The 24161-nt window shown below is 38.8% G+C and overlaps 1 protein-coding gene across 1 annotated transcript in view; it reads right to left on the bottom strand.

Annotated features, from left to right (window-relative positions):
- Nucleotides 1-490: 490 nt before the first annotated feature.
- The window catches only part of LOC150089866 (glyoxylate reductase/hydroxypyruvate reductase-like), a 151727-nt gene continuing 128056 nt past the window's right edge, over nucleotides 491-24161 (bottom strand). Inside the window, exon 9 of the mRNA XM_090368871.1 lies at nucleotides 491-754. Within this exon, the coding sequence (XP_090224997.1) occupies nucleotides 630-754 (125 nt within the window). The 3' untranslated portion in view covers nucleotides 491-629. The remainder of the gene's footprint in view (nucleotides 755-24161) is intronic.

Raw genomic sequence — 24161 nt, 5'->3', positions numbered from 1 at the left:
GCTACTAGTAGCTCATTAAAGCTAAAAATATGTAATGTAATCGGGAGTATATTCCAAGGTTCTGTTTCTTGATGCATTTTCTTTATAGCTTTATCATGCTAATAAAAGCCTACAAATTTAAATTGTACTAAGCAGAACACAGTTTAATAATAATCTCTCAAAAACCCCTTTAAAACACTTCAATGTATTTTGAGTATTTTTAAATTCTAAATATACGGAAAAATGAGGAATCAATTAACAATAAATTTTAAACAAATAATTTGAATAAATATAAATAAAAAATAAAATATGTACAGTTTATACAAAGGTAACAGTAAATACAAGCAAGGCGACTAGATACATTTCACTTTTTAGAAAAATCAACAAGACTGAAAACTGCTGACCGTAGTACACAGCATTTTTAATTTTTCAAGAAATAATATTTAAAATGATTTTATAATATAATAAATTAGCTTAATCAATTTATATAAATACATTAGTGTATGATGGTATAAGAAAGTTTTATTACACTAACAAAGCAGTTATAGTATTATGAAAATATTTAAAATAAAATTATATTATGGTTTATTTCTACAACGAAATTTGCAGAGGTTCATTCAAGGATGGAATTTTTTCTTTCCTGAGTAATTTTATGGCATCTTTACTGGAGTAACCATAGCATTTCCACTCAGCACAGCCAAAATGTTTTCAGCAGCCAGTTTTGACATTTTTATTCTCACTGCTATCTCTGAACTACCCACATGAGGTGTAATAACTAAAAAAAATTAAAATAATTCAAATAACATTCTTAGGATGGGTCAAAAATAGTCATTCAACATTACATAGTGTTCTTGAAAAAAGAAACAAACAACCATTCACATTAAAAGCAAAAGTTAGTCTTATTTTCTTTGTTTAATATAAGAAATAGAAGAAATTAGTGAAAAAAAAAAAAATCACATGTACCATGTACACATGGTGAAAGATGTTTTATGTGTAAACAGCTTTGATGACACCTACTAAATTTTGAACAGCTAGAACTGAAATCATGAATGATGTAATTCATGCTCACGACCACTACTTACTCTACCAAATCAATGCTAGTGATAAATAGGATACACACATCCACTGCTTACCCTACCTTACCAAATCAATATTTGGAAGAGGTCAAGCCAATAGCCTAATTACCCATTTGATTATAGCCATTTGTAGCAATACAAATACAAGTATTTGTATTGCTACAATCATATTATCATGTTACCCTGTTGTGCTTTGTTGCAAATTACACTTGCAGCACTACGAGCTCTGCAAGAAACGACAGTATCCATGCATAATACGCTATGGAAACTGACTTGCTCAGGATCTCAAGGAGCACAATCACGAGATGGTAATGCTGCACATTCCATTTCGCAATGAGGAAACAGAGATACTGTCAGAGATGAAATATATCAAGATCTACAACGACAATGATGAGCTCATACTAGATTGTAAATTGTATGAATTGGACTTGGACATTCACAAAACGATTGAAATATGTAAGATGATATGTCAAGACAATGATGGCCCTGAAGAAGCATGCAGTAATGACCTGCATAGCCTTGAAACGTGACTGCGAGAAAAAGACCCCTTTCGAAACTTTGTCAATCATCTAAACAGTAAGATGAATGAGGATCTAAAGCTCACCATGCTCAACACAATTGCAAAGAAACGTGAAACCTTGACCAACGAGGACTTCTGCAACTTAATGAAAATAGCCAATGACACGCAAAAGATTCTACTCATACATGTAATTTGGAGTCTGTTATCTCCCAATCGTGAACCGATCCAAATATTCTTGACTGGCCCAGCTGGTTGCAGAAAAACGTTTATGATTTGCCTCTTGATGGAAATATACAATCACTTCAGTAATACTGACAGGTACTGTAACGCCTGCATTACATGTGCTTCACAACTGGTAAGGTTGAAGCGTATGTAATGTAATGATCTTGGGTATGCTCAGAGCTGGTTTATGCCAGCTCTGAGCACATCCAAGATCACTGCCCTCAAGATATCGATTTCTCTGGTTACCAAAAGGTTTCTGCCATGGGTGGCAATGGTTAGCCCAAAGCCACCTAAGTGGTATGCCCCAAATCATAAACGTTTTTCTGCAACCAGCTGGTTTATGCCAGCTCTGAGCACATCCAAGATCACCTCCCATGATCCTTTGCACAATCTCCTCTCCTGACTCCGTTCTTTTTGCCTTTCTCACATTTTTTTTTGCAACCAGCTGGTTCACGACAGCTGAGCACATCCAAGATCACCTCCCATGATCCTTTGCTTTGAATACTTTATTTAACTTTAAATTTTGCGAGATATCCATTTCTCTGGTTACCAAAAGGTTTCTGCTGTGGGTGGGTGGCAATCGTTAGCCCAAAGCCACCTATATAGTATGCCCTGAATCATAAACGTTTTTCCATCACCAGCTGGTTTATGCCCGCTCTGAGCATATCCAAGATCACCTCCCATGATCCTTTGTGAAATCTCCTCTCCCGACTCCGTTTTTGTTTGTCATAATAAAACAGAGTTGAGAGAGGAGATCGCACAAAGGATCATGGGAGTAATCTTGCAGTTCACCTCCCAGAAAAAAAAAAAAAAAAAACAATTTCACTAGATGGCAGCAATCACTGATGTGGGATTTATTTAAAGATTTAATTACCATTGGGGTAGAGAGAAGTGTTTTGCTTCCGTAAAGAATTACAATCAATCAAGACCATTTCTGCGTAGCAAAATCATGACAAATTGATTTTACTACAGTATGAAATTTAGTAAGTGCCGCCAAAGATGTTTACATATCAAATAAATTAGACCTCCCTTAAGCACATATATTGTGTAGATGAAACCCCTTTAAGTCACTGCTTGCTCTGCTGAGTAGAACAAGATTTCTACAGCTATTATAGCAACAAAAACTATCTGATGGTCATTAAAAATATGACCTAGGCATCTGAATGTATTAGTAATGTTTTTAAAATTTCCGACATGGGAACTTTTATCTGACCAATTCACCTTATTCTACTAAACAGGTTGGGATCAATACTGATTTTTAATCTTGCTTTGTTCTCTCTCTCTCTCTCTCTCTCTCTCTCTTGGATTAGGGTAATCTGAACCATTTCTAGATCAAAGTGAAGTATAAGTGAAATAAGAAGTATAAGAGATGCTCCAAAAGTAAGGTAAAACAAGGCACAGTATGTGGTAAATACAAGAATTTTACTGGCAACTGCTAAAGGAATACAAGTACTGTCTGATCAGAGAGAACACACCAGGTCTGCACACGCAGCATTCAAATCAAATCAAAAGGGCAGCAACTGGAAAGTTGGATAACAGTGAAAATTGATTTGTTTTCTGTGTGCAAAGGCATGTAGAAAAACAATGCAAATTTACCAAAATGGCACTATTATCTAGATAAGTCTAAATAGTAGGGCCATTTTGGTAAATTTGCAAGCACTGATACAACGTAATCAGTGCTGCAAACTGTGCAATGATTATGTTGTATCTTTCTATCAATGCCTAAATATCTTACAACTTAGAATTGCTGAGTGAATAATTGAATAAAATGATAAAACATACTTTGAACTGTAGGTTTTGCCCTGTTTCTTAATGCACTGGTTCCAGTTACTCATTTAGCCTTCTTACATTACAATAAATAAAATGACAACCCATACAAATTAATTTCAAGACAAATTAATTAATCATGCTGCTGGTAATTCACATGCAATTTCATGCTCAACATATATTACTGGTTTACATTAAAATAATCATTCAAACAATCTGTGACTTCATTAAAGACTGTTTCACCAATGAGAATCAGAATGCAAATTACAAAATTAATGCACACTCAGCTGTTAGTCTAATGAACCATAAATTATTCACTCACACAAAGTTGTAGAAGCATGTGATGCAAGGAAGCAAAAGCATATGAGCTTATGTAGCATCAGCCAAAAAAAAAAAAAAAAAAAAAATTTCACTGGGTGAAAGTGATCACAGTGGGATTTACTTAAAGATATAATTACCATCAGTGGTAAAGATAAGGGTTTTGCTTCCATAAAGGTGACTACAGTGGTCTTAGACAGTTTTTAAATTCTGTAGAGTGGGACCAACTGATGATGCTACCAACAACAAATTCTAAGTGGGAAGCATTCAAGGAATTAATCATGGAAGCTACTAGGCTTTTCATACCGATTAAGAAATATTGTTCAAGGTTTAGGCTGAAATGGATGTCAGAAGAACTAATTAGACTCGTGGCAGAAGAAAAATGCATGGGATGCATATAAATTATCAAGCGACACAGAAGCCTATGGTAGATATAAGCTAGTCTGTAATCAAGTCACAAAGGTTAGGCAGGCAAAGGCAGATTATGAGAAATTTTTGGAAAAGAATTTTAAGAAAAACAGCAAGGACTTCTTTACTTATATAAACTCTAAAAGGAAGGGGATAAACCAGATTGGTCCACTTGAAATTAATGGTTCGACTGTTGATGTTCAGCCCGTTGTTGTTTTGTATATTTATCAATGAAGGTATATCAGGCTTAGTGTTGAATTTTGCAGTGATACAAAGGTTGGCAATGGCAGTGTGCTACTGCAACAGAATCTAGAAAATTTAGGCAGATGGGCTGAGAAGTGGCAACTGAAGTTTAACATTGACAAATGCAAAGTATCGCATATGGGTAGAAGTAATACCCCAGAGGAACGTATCAACTGTGTGGTACTACACTTAGGGTGGTAGAAAATGAAAAAGACCTGCGAATGGTTGTGCAGTCAGATATGACACAACAATTCCCTCTAAAAGTTTGTCCAGTTCTTCCTTGAATTTATTTAAGCTATAAACTTCCACAATGACAGATGGAAATTTGTTCCAGCAATTAACCACTTGCTGGCTAAAGGAAAATTCCTGCACATCTATTCTACAACTGTCTTTCCTCAATTTGAATTTATGCCCCTTCAGGTTCGTAATCTGAGCAAGCAGAAGAATCCCATCAGAATTTATTTGTGCTCAACCCATTCAAGGCCTTATACACCTCAATCAGATCACCTTGCAGGTGCCTAGTCTCCAGCCACTGCAATTTACAGAACTTAAGCCTTTCTTGGTAAGAGGACCCTTTCATTCCCCTCACCAATCTTGTTGCCCGTCTCTGTACAACCCATTGGGCAAATCAGGGTTGGCAGAAGACTGTATTGTATAGTTGAAAGATCTCCTACTGGGGCACAAGAACTATGTCAGCAGGTGGTCTACCAAGCAAAGAGGGTTTGGAAGTTGGTTGGAGGTCTTACACTAGGCAAGTAGCTCCAACTCAGCCATTCCTCACTGTTCTGTGGCAAACCACTGCACAACAGTGGTGTGCTGTAAAACAGTGAGGGTGGCAGAGCATTAAGGGCACAGAAGTTTTAGTTTGCCTGAAGGGGGTAGAAGATGAGGCTGCAGATTGGGATTCTAACTTGCAGTGAAGGCTGCTTGCATGAACTCTGAGAAGTGATTGTATGTCACAGGATTAAGTAGTTCTCTTTATCTTGCAGATATCTATGTATCATCCACAGTGACAAAAACTGAGCTTCATTAGCTTCAAAATGATGAACAATCTCGTGACAACACCTCACCCTTTCCCGTTTGTGATCTGCATTCAGTGCTTTAGGGACCCACAATGAAGAAACCTACATTCCTAAAACATTCACCACAATATTATGAGCTCATGGGAGATGTTAAATGTTGTCTAAATGTGATTCAATGTTATTCTGTGGTATTTTGCTGATGTACTGCTGTACTGCCAGAATTGAATTTTGGGTCTCCCTCATTCCCTACGGCCATTTGTTGGTTTGTAGAGAGCAAGCAGAATGAAGTGGGCTGCTAGCAGGTGTCTGAGTTGGTGTCCTAGCCATCTCAATTGGCTTTTTTGGAGTCTTCACCAGAGGTTCCTGTGGGCTTTCTTCTAAAATTGTTGCATTGGTAATATGGTCCCTCCAGGAGTACCCCAATAGAGTTCTAAGGCAGGAAGTGCCAAAACTATTGATGATATTAGAAGATGTTTTAGTAGGAACATTCCAGATTTGTGCACCATATAGGAATAATGACAAACTAGTGATTTTATATAATCTTATTTTTGTATCTGTAGTGATCAGAGGGGATTTCCACATATTATTTAAAACTGAAATTGCAGAGCCTTGTGTTTTGCAATTTCATTCAACCTGCTTTCTTTTGACAATATCATTTAGTGAGTCAGTTATGAATGCATCTAGGTATTGAAAATCTTTTACTTCTTCTAGTCTATCAGTTTTGTTTAATTGAATGGATCCTTCTAATTGGTTTAAAAGGACTTTTGTTTTGCTATCATTGATTTTTAGTCCAAAGATTTCAACCATTTGGCAAAGCATTTTTGGGCCGATGAAATGCAATCGTCAATAAGCATGATATTGTCTGTAAACCTCAGATCCTGTAAAGGAAATTGGCCTGTAGAATCCTCTAGTGTGATCCCGAATTCATCCCATTAGAGTGAAAATATAATCTAGGGTTATAAAGAGAAAAGGAACTAAGATATCTCTCCTGTAAAAGATTCAATAAAATTTTAATGTTTCAAACATCCTTGACCTACAGCAGAACCGTGTTAATCCGGACTTGACAGGCCCACACTCGGTCCGGATTAACCAGAAGCTACCTTTAACATATCAGTTTTTATTTAAAGTTAATAAATAACAAAATTTTAACTCAATTGGTTTTTATATTATTTTAAAGTAAAAATTATAAAAAAAGTAAAAGAATATGGTAAGTAAACAAAATACTGTACAAAGCAATAAAGTTTTAATGTAGAACATTACATTACACAAAATTAAACAAAAAATATTACAACACAAAACAAAACTATTTTCGAGAAGTTTACTTGAAATAGTACTCAATGTTTTTTTGCTTTAATTTTGAAACTCGCTTTCAGGCAACACGATCTCACAGCCGCTTCAAGGTCAGAAGCTCACCAGCTGATGTGTCCTGTCTCTCAAAATAAATCAGTAGCTTCTCCAGCATTCCAGTTGCTTCAGTATGACTCGCGCCTTTTGTTTCTTCATACACTTCATCATCGGAGTTGTCGTCTTCATTAGCTTTCAACGATGATGAGCATGCTAGTACGATGTCTTCCTCAGTGAGGATCCGATGCCCTAGATCATTATCATACACTATCCAAGGAGCAATGTATTCATTTGTTACACCTGAACAACCTCCTAGACGTTGAAATAACCAAACAAAATCATTATCATCCTTGTCATCATCAGGATCCAAAGAAATATCCATTTCCTCCTCAGATCTTTCTATTGGAACATCAGGCCAAATATTTTTCCTACATTTGATAAGGGTAGTCTTGTCAGTTTCGTCCCAAGCTGCAGCAGAAAATTAAATGACTGTCTTTATGTTGACATTTTGAAGAAGGTCCATAAAGTTTGATTTTTCTTCAAGTGCCTCTTGTTGTTCTAACAGTGAGATTATCAACTTCTTTCTATACCGTAACTTCACAGCCTCTATAACTCCTTGATCCATAGGCTGTAATAGTGCAGTAATGTTAGGTGGCAAAAAATTCGATGAATAAAACTGCCTTTTCTTCCAGTTCTTGATCTCTTAAATATTTTTTAACTAAGGGAACAAGCGAGATGAAAAACCAATCTTTAAAAAGAGCTGAGCTCATCCAAGCTGATTTTTGTGGGGTGTACTTAGCTGGGAGGGCATTTAAGTTCATATTTTTAAGAGTGCAGGGATTAGCAGATTTTCTTATGATTAACAGTGATAACTTTAAATTTCCAGATGCATTACTGCACAAAAGCAATGTCACTCTTTCCTTACTCGATGGCACATCTGTAGCCAGGTGGGAAGGAGCAGCAGTGCGTAGCACACACTTCTTGATTAGACCGGGGTTCGAGCACGTCACCAAATACGGAGGATGCAGAAAGGTCAAGGGAATGACCACCGCATATTCCCGGAGCAATATGGCCTTAGCTGCTAATGCTCCTAAAAAAACCAAACAACAACAACCTTACTCGATTTATGTCCTTTAGCTGAATTGTCAAGTTTCGAGGCAAGTGTTTTTTTGGGTAACATTTTGAAAAATAAACCAGCCTTGTCGGCATTAAAAATTTGGGATGGAACTAAACTTTCTTCGCTAATAAACTTGAGAAACTGTACTTTAAATTCTTCGCTTGCAACACAATCACCAGAAAGACTTTCACCTGAAATTCCAAGCTGTCGGATTCCAAGACGCTCCTTCCACCTTGACAACCACCCCAAACTCACAGTAAAAGACGGGTCACCTCCTAACTTTTTGTCAAGGCTTTTAGCCCTTGAATGAAGGATTGGACCTGAAAGAGGAACCCCTTGCTCTCGTTCTTGACAAAACCAAATGTATAAGGTCTTGTCAAGAACATCCAAATTTTCATTTTGGCAGCTTAATGGTAGCTCTAGTTCCTAAGTACAGCCAGGCCTCGCATAACGCGAATTCGATTAACGCAATTTTCAGTTAACGCTATTTGAAAAATTATACCACTTTTTACTTTACACGATACAAATTTCCAGTTAACGCGAACTTTTTTTTTTTTTTTTTTTTTATGCAATAATTGAAAAAGATTTTAATCGCGCGTTAAGCTTACCGCAAGTCGTACGGTCAATAAACAAACGTTTGCCTGCTGCTCGCCTTGGTGTGTTCCATCAACCATCGGAAGAAGACGTGTTACTTGTTTGTCTTCTGCTAATAAAGTCAATGCACACTTGCATAAAAATTCAAATTTTAAATGAGCCAGATGAAAATGTTACCACGAAGGAGATAACGGTAAAAGAATTAGATGAAATCTTTCGTATAGCATAGAACCTCAAATAAAAGGTTTGAGGTTTTCTGCGATATTTATTTCGTCAGGGCTCAGAGAAGATCGTTGTCGGCTATCGGAAATTGATTGATGAAAAGAGAAAGTCAACACTATTCAAATATTTCCGCATCAGTCATTTCTTCATTGTGTATTTTATGTTCAGAGGTTCCCAAACTTTCTCGGTTCACGGCACCCTTAGTGTCTCAGTAATTTTTTCAAGGCGCACCCAGACCAAAAGAAATACCCAACAGTTCCGTTTAGTAGTTAGGTCCAAACAACTTAATAAGAAATGCTGAAACTGTGAACTACCTCGAGCTAGTAGTTCGCGCGGTGTCCGACAGATGTCGAGTATCGCTGTGTTTCCCTCGAAAATTTAAAATATTCCAAGGCGCGCAGTTTGGGAACCGCTGTTTTATGCAATAAACATTTAATTCCATAATTATTTTCATTATCTTTTACATTGTATACAGTTTAAAAATTTATTTAAAAGGTATTTTTAAAATTCTTTATGGAGATTCCAGAAGGTCAAGAACCAATTATAATTTTTCCTTTTGATTATTATATTCGATTAACGCGTTTCCGTTTTGCACGATGCGCTCGCGGGACGAATTAATCGCGTTAATCGAGGCCAGCCTGTAGTCTTTGGCCACCATTTTTGCACAATAGTGCGATTGCTTTCCTATTTTTTTTTTTTTTTTCCAATCGAAAACGGTTTGTTTTGCCACCCCTATATCGAGAGCGATCTTTTTTAAACTTTCTCCCTTATCAATGCGAAAAAGCACATTCAGTTTTTGTTCCATCGACACGGTAACACTTTCTTTTTGTTGCCATTTTCTGTTACCCCAAAACCACAAAAAAATAAAAACACACTAAAGAACTGAGGTAAGGTGTACGCATGGACAATGCTAGCTGCTACTGCTGTCAACTGAATAGGCCAGCACTCGAGATAACCCTACGATTGTCTCCAACCATACCACATGGTCGGTTGGATTCCTGGAGGTCACAACCATAACACAATAAAAATTAGCAGACCCCCTTGTTTATTAAGCTTTTCCATTAGTGCAATCTATTATAAACGAATAGTAAACATGATCTTATTGAATTTGTGATAATAACGACATTTGGAATTCTGTGGGTTTTTACATTATTATGGTGAAATGTGTTTCCCCTTCCATGAAATCTTCAATCATATCAAAAACATAAAAATAAATTTTCAGAATGTTCTCTTCATTCCTATTTTTTAAGTTTCTTAACTTGTTACTCTGTTCCCACTTGCACATATAGTGTTAGTTGCAATTTGTGCCTGCGGTGTTCTTTGTTATTGACTGCTTATTTTTTTTACTGTTTTAAAATTTTAAACCCCCTCCCAAATGTCAGTGAACAGAAAAATTTTTTTTTTTCTTTGACAGAATTTTTCTCCCGACTGAAAATCCAATGCGGATCATCGGGGGTTCGGATTAACTGAGTCAAATTGCTTTGGAGAAATCTATAAAATCATTGAAAGATTTTTGCCTTTAGCTCCTTCGATAATCTTCTAATACAGTGTATATGTTCAAGAGTACTGTGGTTTTTAAGAAATCCAGTTTGATTTGTGCGAAGTAAAGAAGAAATATGAGGTTCTATTCTATTTAATAACATCCTGTTATAAATTTTCAACACAATTCATAGAAGAGTAATTCCTCTGTAATTTTCGGGTCTATTGAGATTACCCTTTTTTGGTATTGGTACAATAAGTCTTTCCTTCCACTGAGGACTTCCAGTGGCCAGAGCTGTGTTGAATATGTTTAAGAGTTGTTCTTTGAGTTCAGACCTTCCACGCCTAATTGTTTGTTTGTTATTTGATTTTTAGGAGCATTAGCAACTAAGGACATATTGCTCCGAGGATATGCAGTGGTCATTCCCTGACCTTTCTGCATCCTCTGTATTTGGTAGTCACGGGCTCGAACCCCGGTCTAATCAAGAAGCTTGTGCTACACACTGCTGCTCCTGCCCACCTGGATACGGAGGTGCCTCCATGCCTAATGGCCTCAACTGCAATATTATCAGGTCCTGCTGCCTTACCACTTTTTTTGTTGCTGTAATGCTTTTTCTAATTCCTGAATGGAGAAGCTGTTAAAATTGATCGGGAGAACATTTTGGACTACTATATTCGATAAGGTTTCTGTGTCTGTAGGATTGCTGGATTTAATAGGTTTTGGAAATGTTTTTTTCCATTTCTTCTTCTTTGCTTTTGAGGGCTCTTCCATCTCTACCTTTGATTCTTAGTTTCCTAGGCTTTCTTTCTTTATTACTTAATGAACTGACTATATTGTACATTTTTAGTGCAAAGATTTCTGCCATTCAGCAAAGCATATTAAAATGTTTTGTCCCAATGCAATGCTGTCATCAATAAGCATGATATTGTCTGCAAAACTCAGATCCTGTAAAGGAAATTGGCCTGTAGAATCCTATAGGGTGACCCCAAATTCATCCTGTTAGCCTGAAAATATAATCTAGGTTATTATAAAGAGAAAAGGAGCTAAGGTGAGAAAAGGAGTTCCCTGTAGAATTCCAGTTTCTGACAGTAGTTCTGAATTTGGGCTTCTTTATCTGTCTTAAATGCTGAACAGATTTGATTATTTAATATATGTAACCTGATCTGAAGATCTTGACGTCTGCATTTTCTAAATCTTTGCTTGAGATTGTTCCTTTCTTCTATCAAGACGATTGTGGATTGTGACCCATTCTCTTTTAGGCTTCTTGGAGTTTAAAATGTCAAAGGTTTGGTTTGCAGCTTGTTGGATGGAATTTATTGTATTATCATAATTGATGTCAAGATTGTCCATTAATGCTTCTTTATTGAGAGTTTTCTCTACTTTTCTTGAATTTGTGTGCTTTTCTAAGATCGTTTAATTCAGTCCAATTATATTTAGGATTGTTTTTGCTAGAAGGCTTGGGTGCACTAGGGGCAAAATTTAATGTGAGCACTGACTATTCTATGATCCAAGTTCATCTCACATTGTTATAGGCTCTGCAGTTTTGTACTGATCTTGTCCATTTACTGTTGATCAACAGATCTATTTGTGTTTTTACTCCATAGTGTTCCCAGATCCATTTTCTTCCAGGTCTATGTGTTATAGATTGTACGTTTACAAGGTTATGTGAGTTACAAAGTTCTGTAAGAAAGAGCCCATTTTCATTTGTGTATTCACGAAAGGTATAGTGACCTATATTTTGAGTAGTGCCAGACACATCCTTTCCTGTTTGAGCATTGAAGTCTTCCCCAATGAGGTGAAGGTTATGGGGTAGGAGTGTTGATCACGTGATCAACACCCCTACCCCATAGTCAACAAGTTAAGATACATGTATACAAACATACACAACCAAGAAACATTCATAACAAATTTACATTTCTGTGACATCTTTTACAATAGATTCATATAAATTATTAAATTCAGTAATGTCAAAATCAACAACAAAATGTTCAAAGTTCATAGGCTTTCAGAAAAATAGTTCAAAAAAGTCAGAAATCCAGAAATAAGAGAAATACATAACTTTTGTATTACAATAACCTTAAAAGATAGAGAATGATCTTTAGGCTTCAAGAAGTCATGAAAGTACATATATAGCCATAAAACTACATCTTAAGGAAGCACTAATATCGTTGAGTTAACAATAACTGATTATAATTAAAAGAAGAAATAAACCAATGAGCCAAAACATTATGACCAGCAAGTTGTTATACAAATCGAAGCAACTGCAGGTGAACTAATGCGGTAATGGCAGTGTGCTACTGCAACAGGATCTAGAAAATTTGGACAGATGGGCTGAGAAGTGGCAAATGAAGTTTAACATTGACAAATGCAAAGTACTGCGTATGGGTAGAAGTAACCCCAGAGAAACGTACCAACTGTGTGGTACTACACTTAAGATGGTAGAAAATGAAAAAGACATGGGAGTAATTGTGCAGTCAGATGTGAAGTTTTCTGAGCAATGCAGACAGGCTGCCAGGGTAGGTCATGGGGTTTTATCAATAATATGCAGACAGGCTGCCAGGGTAGGTCATGGGGTTTTATCAATAATATACAGGAATTTTGCTAGCAGGGAAAAGGAGGTGATTGTCCCTCTGTATAAGGCAATGGTCAGGCCACGCCTTGAGTACTGCGTGCAGTTCTGCAGGCCTCATTTTAGGAAGGATATAGATTTGCTTGAGTGTGTACAGAGAAGGGCAACAAGATTGGTGAGGGGAATGAAGGGATCTTACCAAGAGAGGCTTATGTTCTGCAAATTGCAGGGGCTCGAGACTAGGCACATGCGAGGTGATCTGACTGAGGTGTATAAGGCCTTGAATTCTGATGGGATTCTTACACTTGTTCAGACTACAAACCTAAGGGGGGATAAATTCGAATCGAGGAAAGACAGATGAAGAATAGATGTGCAGAAATTTGCCTTTAGCCAGTGGGTGGTTAATTGCTGGAACAAACTTCCATTTGTCGTGGAAGTTGATAGGTTAAATAAATTTAAGGAGGAACTGGACAAATATTTAGAGGGAATTGTTTTGTAATTTTTTTTTTTTTTGGCTAATGCTGCATAAGCTCATTCACTTGCTTTCTTGCATCACATGCCACTACTACGGCACATCTGCGGGTCGGAACACTGTATAATAAACACCTGATACTGAGCTCCATTAATCAGTGTTACTCTTGTTCTTCAGATGGGAAACGCAGCGGACTTAAGCGAGTCTCACAAAGGCCAAATTATAATGGCCAGACGACTGGGTCAGAGCATATCCAAAATGGCACGGCTGGTGGGGTGCTCACAGTCAGCTGTGGTTAATACCCACCGAAAGTGGTCCAAGGAGGGAAAATCCACGAACCGCCAGCAAGGTGTTGGACAACTGTGGCTTATTAATGTCTGAGGTGAGCTAAGGCTCTCCCAGATGGTACGTGGCAACAGAAAGGCGACTGTGACACAACTCGCTGGTAATTGGAATACTGGTGACAGGAGTAATGTGTTACAACACACGTGGATATGTGTTTTTGTAACGGGCAGCTCCTAGAACATGAGTTCATCTCTGCCTCATATCTCTGTGTTGTTTGTTGTTGTTGTTTTTGGTTTTTAGGAGCATTAGCAACTAAGGCCATATTGCTCCAGGATATGCGGTGGTCATTTCCTAACCTTTCCGCATCCTCCGTATTTGGTGGTGACGGGCTCGAACCCCGGTCTAATCAAGAAGCTTGTGCTACGCACTGCTGCTCCTTCCCACCTGGCTACGGAGGTGCCATATATCTCTGTGAAGGACAGTACCAGTGTAAGAGGGCCAGAAATGTGAGTAGTACAGGTTTGTGTGTATTATGTGTGTTCTGTTGTTATGTTCTGGCTGCCTAGAAGCATCAATCACCTGGACAGATGATTCTGGGTACTCGTCCACACCACAGGAAGGTGGGCCAGTCCCAATGGAGCATGTACTGTCTTGATACGAGACTCTGACCCACCTGATGTTGCCAAAAGGTGGGCCAGATTTCTCTGGGGGCCCACTCCAGAGAGAGGGAAAAAAATAAATAAAATAAATAAATCCCCGTGGTGAAAAAAAAAATTTCTCCCGTGGCAAAAAAAATATATATCAAATATATAAAATAAAAAATTCCCTGTGATAAAAAAAAAAAAAAGGGGAGAGAAAATAAAAAATAATAAATAAATTTAATCTCCCACACCCTGGCTAGAGTGAAGAGGAAAGTCAGGGTGCCAAGAGAGAGAGAGAGAGAGAGAGAGAGAGAGAGAGAGAGAGAGAGAGAGTAGTTTTCTATCCTGCATGGGACAGAGTGAAAAAGAAGAAAAAAGTGAGCCAAGGCTGGTTCTAGTTCCAGGGCAGGACCTGGAAACAGAGCAGAATGCAAGTTAGAGGGAAAAAAAAAAAAAAATTTGCACTGAAGTAACAGTCAGTAGTGACTTTCAGTTGGCAGTGGCATGGTTAACGATCGGGATTTCCAAGTTGGTGATTGGCGATCAGTGTCCTCCTCCAGGCAAATACCACAGCTGCAAAGGTCTGGAAGGCTTCGAGGTTGTTCTCTGTACATATCAGTTGATGCAGATCTGCTGGGGGTGGGAGTCCTGGATCTTATTCTGGAGACGGTTTCTGATGTCATGGTAATGTACACACTCCAGAAGCAAGTGTTTCCAACTTTCACTTTGTCTGCAAAAGCACTAGGCAGTGTCAATGAGTCCCAGTGTATGCAGTTTCTCATTTAGAGAACCATGTCCGGTAATGAGAAAGGAAGATTTGAGGCTGAGGGAGAACCATCAGGCGTTCTTTATAGTGGTTGCAAAGGTTACCTCTGGAAGAAAAATGCCGAGTTACCATCCCTACAGTAGAAGAATTCCATCTGGTCTGCCACACGAAGAGTTTATTGAGACATTGAGATTTCTCCTGCTTTATATCCATAGTTAGTGAGAGTTCTATATCCAGGATCGTTGCCAGAATATATTTTTTAATTCAATAGCACAGCCCCTTGTAGATTGCATAAAGGTTGAGAGGGAGGGTGCCTGCTATAAATTGGAGAGCTGGTGTAGAAACTGTATGGCAGATTTGATGGGACACCAGTAACATAGCTCTTTGTATAGAGTTTAGCTTTTCCTTCATCTTAATGATGGGTACTCTGTGTGAGTGTTGTTTGCTTGATTTTTAGGAGCATTAGCAACTAAGGCCATATTGCTCCGGGGATATGCGGTGGTCATTCCCTGACTTTTCCGCATCCTCCGTATTTGGTGGGCACGGGCTCGAACCCCGGTCTAATCAAGAAGCGTGTGCTACCCACTGCTGCTCCTTCCCACCTGGCTATGGAGGTGCCAGGGTACTCTGTGAAACCAGGCCCCGGAAGCATAAGTTACCACTGGGAGAAAGACAGCTTTATAATAAAGAAGAAGGGTTCATTTTGAGAGTCCCCACTCACTTCTTGATATCCTTATAATTGCGCAGAGAACTTTCTGGTGTTGGAACTCAGATGCTGTAGATGGGGGGAAGAAAGACAGGTGGTTGTCTATTACTACTCCCAGGACTTTTGTCTGTTCTATGAAGGTTATCTGGGTTCCATTGATTTTGATGGTGGGGGGGGCTTTGTAAGTCGAGTTTGTTTTTAAACACCATCATCTTAGTTTTGGCAGGGTTCATTTGCAATCTGTTGATTGTTGTCCAGGTAAAAAGATGGTTGAGTACCAGCTGTGCTGTGGATTCGAGGGCTGCTCTGGGATGACCAGCGACCATGATGGTGAGATCATCAGCGAATGCTATGATTTTCATTTTTTCAAAACTGTTACTGAGTCAGCTCTGGAGTACCATATTCCACACTAAGGGCCCCAGGACAGAGCCCTGGAGACACCCCCAGTGGATGGGTTTAAGGACTTGGTGGTATTTTGACTTAATTATTATTGTGCATTGTGAGAATTAGCTTCTGAACAGCCAGTAAAGATTGTTTGGGCATTCTGCTGTGTGAAGACATTCCAGTGCACTTTCTCACCATACATTATCAAAGGCCCCCCGAAGTCAACAAACAGAGCAAGTTCATATTTGGATTGCAAAGTTTCCAGAAGCAGGATCAAATCAGAGAGGGCATCTTCACATGATTTGCCCTGGGTGAATCTATATTGGGCTGGTGAAATCATACCTTTGGAGAGAAAGAGAGCCGTGATTCGGATGGCCAGGGTCTTTCCAAGGTCTTGCCCAGGTTTGCCAGCAGGGCAATTGGTCTGTATGAACAGGGGTTCATTATTGGTTTATTTGGTTTTGGTATTTGGTGGAGCAGTGCAACCTTCCTGGGCTGGGGGAACTTTGATTTTTGCAGGCATTTATTGTACAATAATAGAAGATGTTCTGGCTTTAATTTGTGAAATCTAATGATGAAGGCATATTCAATTAAATCCCGTCGTGGGCATTTTTTTGTATTTACCTTTTTGAGGACCATATTCAATCCCAGGCTGGTGAAGGGTTCACAGCTTGGGCTTGTGTTATATATTTGACATTCTCCTTCCGGATACTTTTGTGTTCCGGCAAGCATTCTGAGGGTTGTCGTCCGGGAAGAGCTTATTAATGATAGCACTGACAGAGTCAGTCCTGTTGGTGGTTTCATTTTGGTCAGACAGTGCCAAAGATATCTGTTGTGAAGGTTTTTCCTCCGTGTAATTTTATACAGTAATCCCCAGGGGTTTGAATTTCTAGATTCTAGGACAAACCTAGCCCAGGTTTCTTGCTTTCTAGTTCCTATTGCCTTTGTGTTCTTTTTATTCAAGTATTCCCTGTGTGGCCTTTCGACGTCTGCTGCTGGCCAGTTTCGTCAGTTCTGGTACTTTCGTGCGCGATGACTTCCCTTCTTAGTGTCATAAGTTCCATGTTCCACCATGCACAGGGTCTGTTGTATGGGACTTTCTTCCTTGTTGCTCTATACGAGGCTCTTGTAATTGCTGTTTGTATTACTTCACTGTATTCTTCTGGTGTTGCTTCTTCATATTGGACAGGATCATGGGTTGCAAAGTCTATTGACGGAGTAGTCGAAGGCATCCCAGTTGCCTGCTCTTAGGGAAAACCTTACTATTTCTGGCAATCTTTCCTTAGTAGTTGTCTGCTGCACAAATTGGAGCAGTGTGGCATTGGAGGCAAACTGTTGCTATGGATAAAGGGGTGGTTGAGGGGGAGAAGACAGAGTGGTAATCAATGGACACTGCTCATCGTGGACTAATGTTATTAGTGGAGTCCCTCAGGGTTCAGTGTTGGGTCCATTATTGTTTTCTGTATTTATAAATAATATTGATGATGGTATATCCAGCTTAATATCCAAGTTTGCAGACGATCCAAAAGCTGGCAGGGTTGTTAAGGACACTACTGACGCTATGCTGCTGCAACAGGATCTAGAAAGGTTGAGCAGATGGGCTGAGAGGTGGCAAATGGAGTTTAACACGTTCACTGTCCAGGGAATCACATGTGATGCACAATCGTTTTTTGTAATAAGTTCAGGCATCATATGTGATTCCCAAGGGTCTCGCCAGCTTAAACATTTTTAAAAAATTGGACTTCTGACCTATGTTTTTAATCTTTTGTGGACTTATTAACAAGAAAATATTTTTTTAGAAAAGTTAATGAACCTGCATAAAAGTTTCCTAGTTTTTACACATAGCTACATCAAATATTTCAAATTACATTCAATGTTAGGAGTAAATAAAACAGATTACAAAATGTTAAGAAAAGTGTATTTTATTTCAGAAGTACAAAAAACTGAAAAAAGACTAATTTTTATGTTTATTTTCAAAACATTTAATACAATATGGCTTCTCACATGATTTACATTCAGTATGAACTTGTTTGGCAGCCAATTTGGGATTTTTTCCAGCAATTTTTGCTTCTTCGTAACATCCGTGACACCTTTTCCTGTGAATTTTACCGTGGGGAAAGCCTCTGAATTTCCGACAGAAAATGCTGAGATGAAGATTGACAAATGGTTGTACTAGAGGTTGGTTCCTTTTTGATTCCCATCAATTCTTTAGTGATTGCCTCTCTCACTTCTAAAAGAGACATTTTGTCTTTCTTCTCTTGCTGCAATTCATTGAAAATTATGAATGTGTTCACAATTGCTGTCCCAAAAACTAATTCAATTGCAATTTTTTTATACCATATCAATGATTTTCTCATTGGTGACTGGTAACTTGAAAGTTGGTCTGATACATCGATCCCCTTTTTTGCCTTATTGTATTCAGTTATTTCTGGTTTTACTTGTTCATTTCTTCTTCCACACTTCTTCATTTCATCACCAAAACATGTTGACAACATCAAAACATCTCTCTTATCATGCCACTTAGTGATCACAATATTATCTTTTTGCATTGTTATTTTTTCGCCCCTGTGTAATTTCTTCTGGATTATTTTCTTAGGAACTCCCAATCTATTACTACGAAGTGTACCACACAAATCTGTTTTATTTGATTTCAGGTAATTTGCAAGAGGTATGCTAATATAATAATTATCTGCAACTAGAAGTCACCCTTGGTTTATTAGTCTGTCTAATAGCTTTATAACCACACATCCAGGTTTATCGATTCCTGGCAGGGTTTGCAGGGTTTGACCGTTGTAAACATCGAAAGACCAAACGTAACCATCTTTTGTACACAACTTGTATACTTTCAATCCATATTTGTTACTTTTTTGAAGGGTTATATTGCCTGAATAGAAGCCGACCTCTGAACGGTATCATAGATTCGTCGATAACAACAACATCCCCGAGAAAGTATAAATTACGTAAATTTGTAATTACTAGATCAATAAGGGGTTGAATTTTATACAATCTATTAGAATGTTCTGCTGTGTTATCTGCAAAATGCCAGCATCTTAGTAGGTTAGTAAAACGATTGTAAGTCATTCCAAAATTATGTAACAATGGATGATAGTACATAGGGTCTGTTTTCCAATAATACTCCCATCTCGGATATGAAACAATACCTGAAAATAAGATGAATCCCAAAAACTTTTTCATTTCACTTTCATTAGTATCTTTCCATCGTTGCATTCTTCCTTTCGCTGTTACTTAACTATTCATAACCTGATGAGCATATAAATTTGTCTGATTCACCATAAGATTCATGAAGTCTTCATTTATAAATTTATAATAAATGCGGGTTATAGAAGCTTTACCATTTTCCATTATACTGTCAATATTTTGGATACTGGATGAACCTATGAAAGTTTCCTTCTGAGGTGGAGAAATGTTGTAAGTCCAAGGACTTTTACTAACACTAGCAGAACCTTCATGTTGCCTTGATGTACCTGCCATATCCATAAATTGTGTCAATATTTGTTTCATTTCATTTCCACTGTCAATATCAGGCTCTGAAACTGTCTCTGGTACGTAATCATCGTCGCTATCACTAGAAATTGGCTCATAGTCACTTTCCTCCAATATTCTTTGCAACTCCTCGTCACTAAGTCCACGACTACCCATTTTCACACTAGAAAGTAACTAATAACTTGTGACTGTGGCCGAAACACTTCAAGGTCAACAATATAACCTCAAAAGTAATAAAATTGGCGGGTAGTTGTAAGTGAATCATACGTGATTCATGGACGTGGAGGAGTAAATTTGTATTCACAAGTCCAGGCATCACATATGATGCATAGTAAAAAAAAAAAAACCACATAAAAAACATTACATACAATATACAAAATAGCTATATGTACATATTTACGTACACTTTGATTAATCTGATAGTTTCATATCTGGACTTCTCAGGTCACGCAAATGTAATATATGGGGACAGTGAACGTGTTAACATTGACAAATGTAAACTACATATGGGAAACAGCAACCCCAGAGCAACGTATCAACTCTGTGGTACTACACTGACAGTGGTAAAAAATGAAAAGGACCTGGGGGTAATTGTGCAGGCAGATATGAAGTTCTCTGAGCAGTGCAGATGGGCTGCAAGGGTAGCTCATGGTGTCTTATCAATGATATACAAGAATTTTTCTAGCAGGGACAAGGAGGTGATTATTCCCCTGTACAAGGCAATGGTCAGGCCACACCTTGAGTACTGTATACAGGTCTGGAGGACTCATTTCAAGAAGGATGTAGAGCTGCTGGAAGGAGTACAGAGAAAGACAACAAGATTAGTGAATGGAACAAAGGGTTACTCTTACGAAGAAAGGCTTAAGTTTTGCAAATTACAGTGTCTGGAGACTAGGTACCGGCAAGGTGATCTGATAGAGGTGTATAAAGCCTTGAACGGTTTGAGCATGCTCAATTCCGATGGGATATTTTCACTTGCTCAGAATAATCACCTGAGAGGGCATAAATTCAGATTGAGGAAAGACAGATGTAGGATAGCTGTGCGGAAATTTGCCTTTAGCCAGCGGGTGGTTGGTTGGTTGGTGGAACAGACTTCCATCCCTTGTTGTGGAAGTTGATAGCCTAAATAAATTTAAGGCTCAGCTGGACAGGTATTTCGAACAAACGGAGGGGTGAAGTAGAAGTTTTTTTTTTTTTTTTTGGCTGATGCTGCATAAGCTTGTTTTCTTGCATCATATGCCTCTACTAATGCTAATTGTCGGCAGGCACCTGGTCCCAACGTGATGGTCACTTAGCATCCAGTCCGATATTGTGACCCAATCCCAGACGCATGTCCATAAGTCATTGGTGGTTAGTGTGACATCAATATTAGATTGTCCAGTGGTGCTACAATATGTTGGAATGTTGTTGGGTAGGTTATGGATGGTTAAATTTCTGTTCAGAATTAATTCTTCAGGAAGTCGCCAAGGCGCATCCAAGGAAGTTGAGAACCATAATGGGGATTTGGCACTAACGTCTGCAGTTATTAGTATACTGTTAGAGTCAAGAAGGTCTATGACAAACTCAATATCTTAGGAAGTCATCTATGTCCCTGGAAGGCGGACAATAGAGGGAGATGATATATAGTGTGACTGAAAAGAACCTAACCTGGATGCAAGTGGCAAACTTTGTGCAGAGCCCGTGAATTATAAGGACATCAATTTGCTTGTTGAGTACAACTATGCAGCTGTTAGGGTCAGTGCTAGCTGGCTGTATAAGCCTTGTCTCATTGAATAACCCACTATCTTGTGTGTGTGTTCTGCTGGGACTTTGATGGAGTTATTGTTATTGTTGGTTTTTAGGAGCATTAGCAACTAAGACCATATTGCTCCGGGAATATGCGGTGGTCATTCCCCGACCTTTCCGCATCCTCCATATTTGGTGGTGATGGGCTCGAACCCCAGTCTAATCAAGAAGCATGTGCTACGCACTGCTGCTCCTTCCCACCTGGCTACGGAGGTGCCTGTTTGATGGTGTATGGCTCCTGTATTACAATTATGTCGATTTGGTGAGCCTCGGCTGCCTGTCTTATTTCATCCACAACTGTGCGGGAACGTTGAGTGTTTATCTGCATGATGCGTAATTTAATTGGACTGGAGTTCTGGCTATTACTGGCTGCTGAGGATCATGTCGTCGGGGCAGGTCTGGTGAGCTGTTGTTGAGAAGTTAGGTTCTTACCCATTAGTGGTCCTTTGCCGTGCCATTTCTAGAGCTCGTTGATACTCTGGGAAATTTACCTCTCTAACCGAGTGTTGATGGTCTTTCTTTCTCTGTTTGCAGTTGATGCAGCTTGGAGGTTCATCTCTGTGCAGATTTTCAGCATGAACACGTTTGGTTGAACATGAACAAGACAAGGGTATGTCAGACAGGGGCAAAGGTTGATGATGTTTTAGAGCAGATATCTTTTAAGGGCACAAAAGGTGACATTGTTGTACACGTTGGCACAAATGATATTAAGAGTCGAGGACCAGCAAAATTACTTAACAAGTACAGGTCACTGTTGAAAAAAAAAGCCGTGAATTAGGGTTGAATTTGAAAGTATCTGCAATTCTGCTAGGAGGGAGTATATGATGAGAGCTTTGTCGATCGATTCGGCCCTGAAGAGATTGTGCAAGGCTCAAGGGGTAGAACTTTTCTCAGCCTGGTCTGTGCTTGTTAACAGGAGAGACTGCTTCTACAGGGATGGGATACACTTAAATAAAAAGAGTGCAAGAATATTTGCTGATGCTATTGAGGCAGTGTTAGGTGGGTCGGAAAACTGCTAGCTTGGGGGGGGGGTACGTGGACTAACAGATTAACAGTAGCCACTGGCAGAGGTGAAAGTGATTCTTGCACTGCTTCTATTGGAATGAGCAGCAGCCTGGAAAACAAGATGCAGAGGATTTCAGAGACTGCCGGGAGTCATTGCGGTAAAAAGAAACATGAGTTGTGTTAGGGTAGTTAAGAATAGGAACAAGTACATGTATACTTGTGTGTACACCAATGCTAACAGTTTGGTAAATAAATTTGATGAATTTGAGGTGTTAGTCAAAACATCAAAGGCAGATATTGTTGGGATATCAGAAATGTGGTGTTACACAGACATAAGGAATGCAGAACTGGTATTTGGGGAGTACAATGTGTACAGGAAGGATAGACAGGATAGGAGGGGAGTAGGGGTTTTGATTTGATTTTTAATGGCGCATTGGCAGCTAAGGCCATAATGCGCCAAGTCAAATTTAAAATGCTACTAAACATTTTGGTAGGCAAGGCTACCACGTCAAGCAATTAATTATTATGTTAAAAAGGTACAAAGTAAAAGCATGAAAAGTATAAAACTTAGATCCTTGTATAAAAATTAATAGACTGTAAAAAGTTAAAAACGTCGGACATATTGTCTCTGTCACCTATAATCTGACTGAGTGTAAATGGCTCAGTCAAATTATTAAAAGCAGTAAAACACAAGCGTCGTGCTTCTATAAAAACAGGACATTCTATAAAAAGATGACTGATGGTTAAAATAACGTTACACATTTCGCACATAGGTGGGTCATCCGCCCTCAGCAAATAGGAATGTGTTAGATGACTATGACCTATGCAGAGCCGAGCAAGAACAACTTCCTCTCTTCGAACCCTGTGTAGACTGGACTGCCATTGCGAAATTACAGGGTTTATGTGATGTAGTTTATTTGTGGCCTGTCCGTGCCAAGAATGTTGCCATTGGGAATATAATTTAGAGCGTATTATTTGCCTGTAGTCTGCATAGGGGACTGACAGACAATGACTATCCAGGGAAGGGCTGATTTGGCAGCGGTATCAGCTAATTCATTTCCCCGGATCCCAATGTGGCTTGGGATCCAGCAAAAGCGAATATCAAATTCCAATTCTACGAGAGAAAATAGAATGTGCCAGATCCTGGACAGGATCGGATGAGGGTTATACCTCACTGATACTAGAGCCTGTAACACGTTTAATGAATTGCAATAAATCATATACCTCTAGTAGTTGCGATTTTTAATGTGATCTAGGGCTGTTTGTATTGCATGCAACTCTGCAGTATAAATGCTAGTTTCTTGTGGGATCTTATAGGATAATGTTTTGTGAGGGAACACAACAGCAGATCCCACATAACATTCTAACTTTGAGCCATCTGTATAGACTGGCAGAAAGTCAGAATACTGCTGTCTATGTGATGCAAAGAGTTGCTGGTAGACAGATGGTGGTGTAATAGCCTTCTCCCATATCTTAAGGGAGAAGTCACAAGTTGGAAAATAGGCATGCCAGGGTGGAAGGAATTGCCTTGGTGATTGGGCAATGTTGTCTACGGTCAAGTCTAGTTCATTCAACAGCCCTTGAATCCGAATACCAAAAGGTTTGTTGGCAGTCCGATGGGTGTTATAGAGGTGTTCCCAGCGCGGCTCAAAAACGGATGGCCACGTGGGATGATCGGGCAGGGATTTTAATTTGAAGGCATACTGTAAGGACAACTGCTTACGTTGAAGAG

The sequence above is a fragment of the Mastigoproctus giganteus genome, chromosome 2, assembly GCF_048544385.1.
Source record: "Mastigoproctus giganteus isolate SK-2022 chromosome 2, ASM4854438v1, whole genome shotgun sequence".
NCBI classification, from domain to species: Eukaryota; Metazoa; Arthropoda; class Arachnida; order Uropygi; family Thelyphonidae; genus Mastigoproctus; species Mastigoproctus giganteus.
The sequence above is the reverse complement of the archived record's forward strand: the minus strand, read 5'-3'. Positions and strand labels throughout refer to the sequence as shown.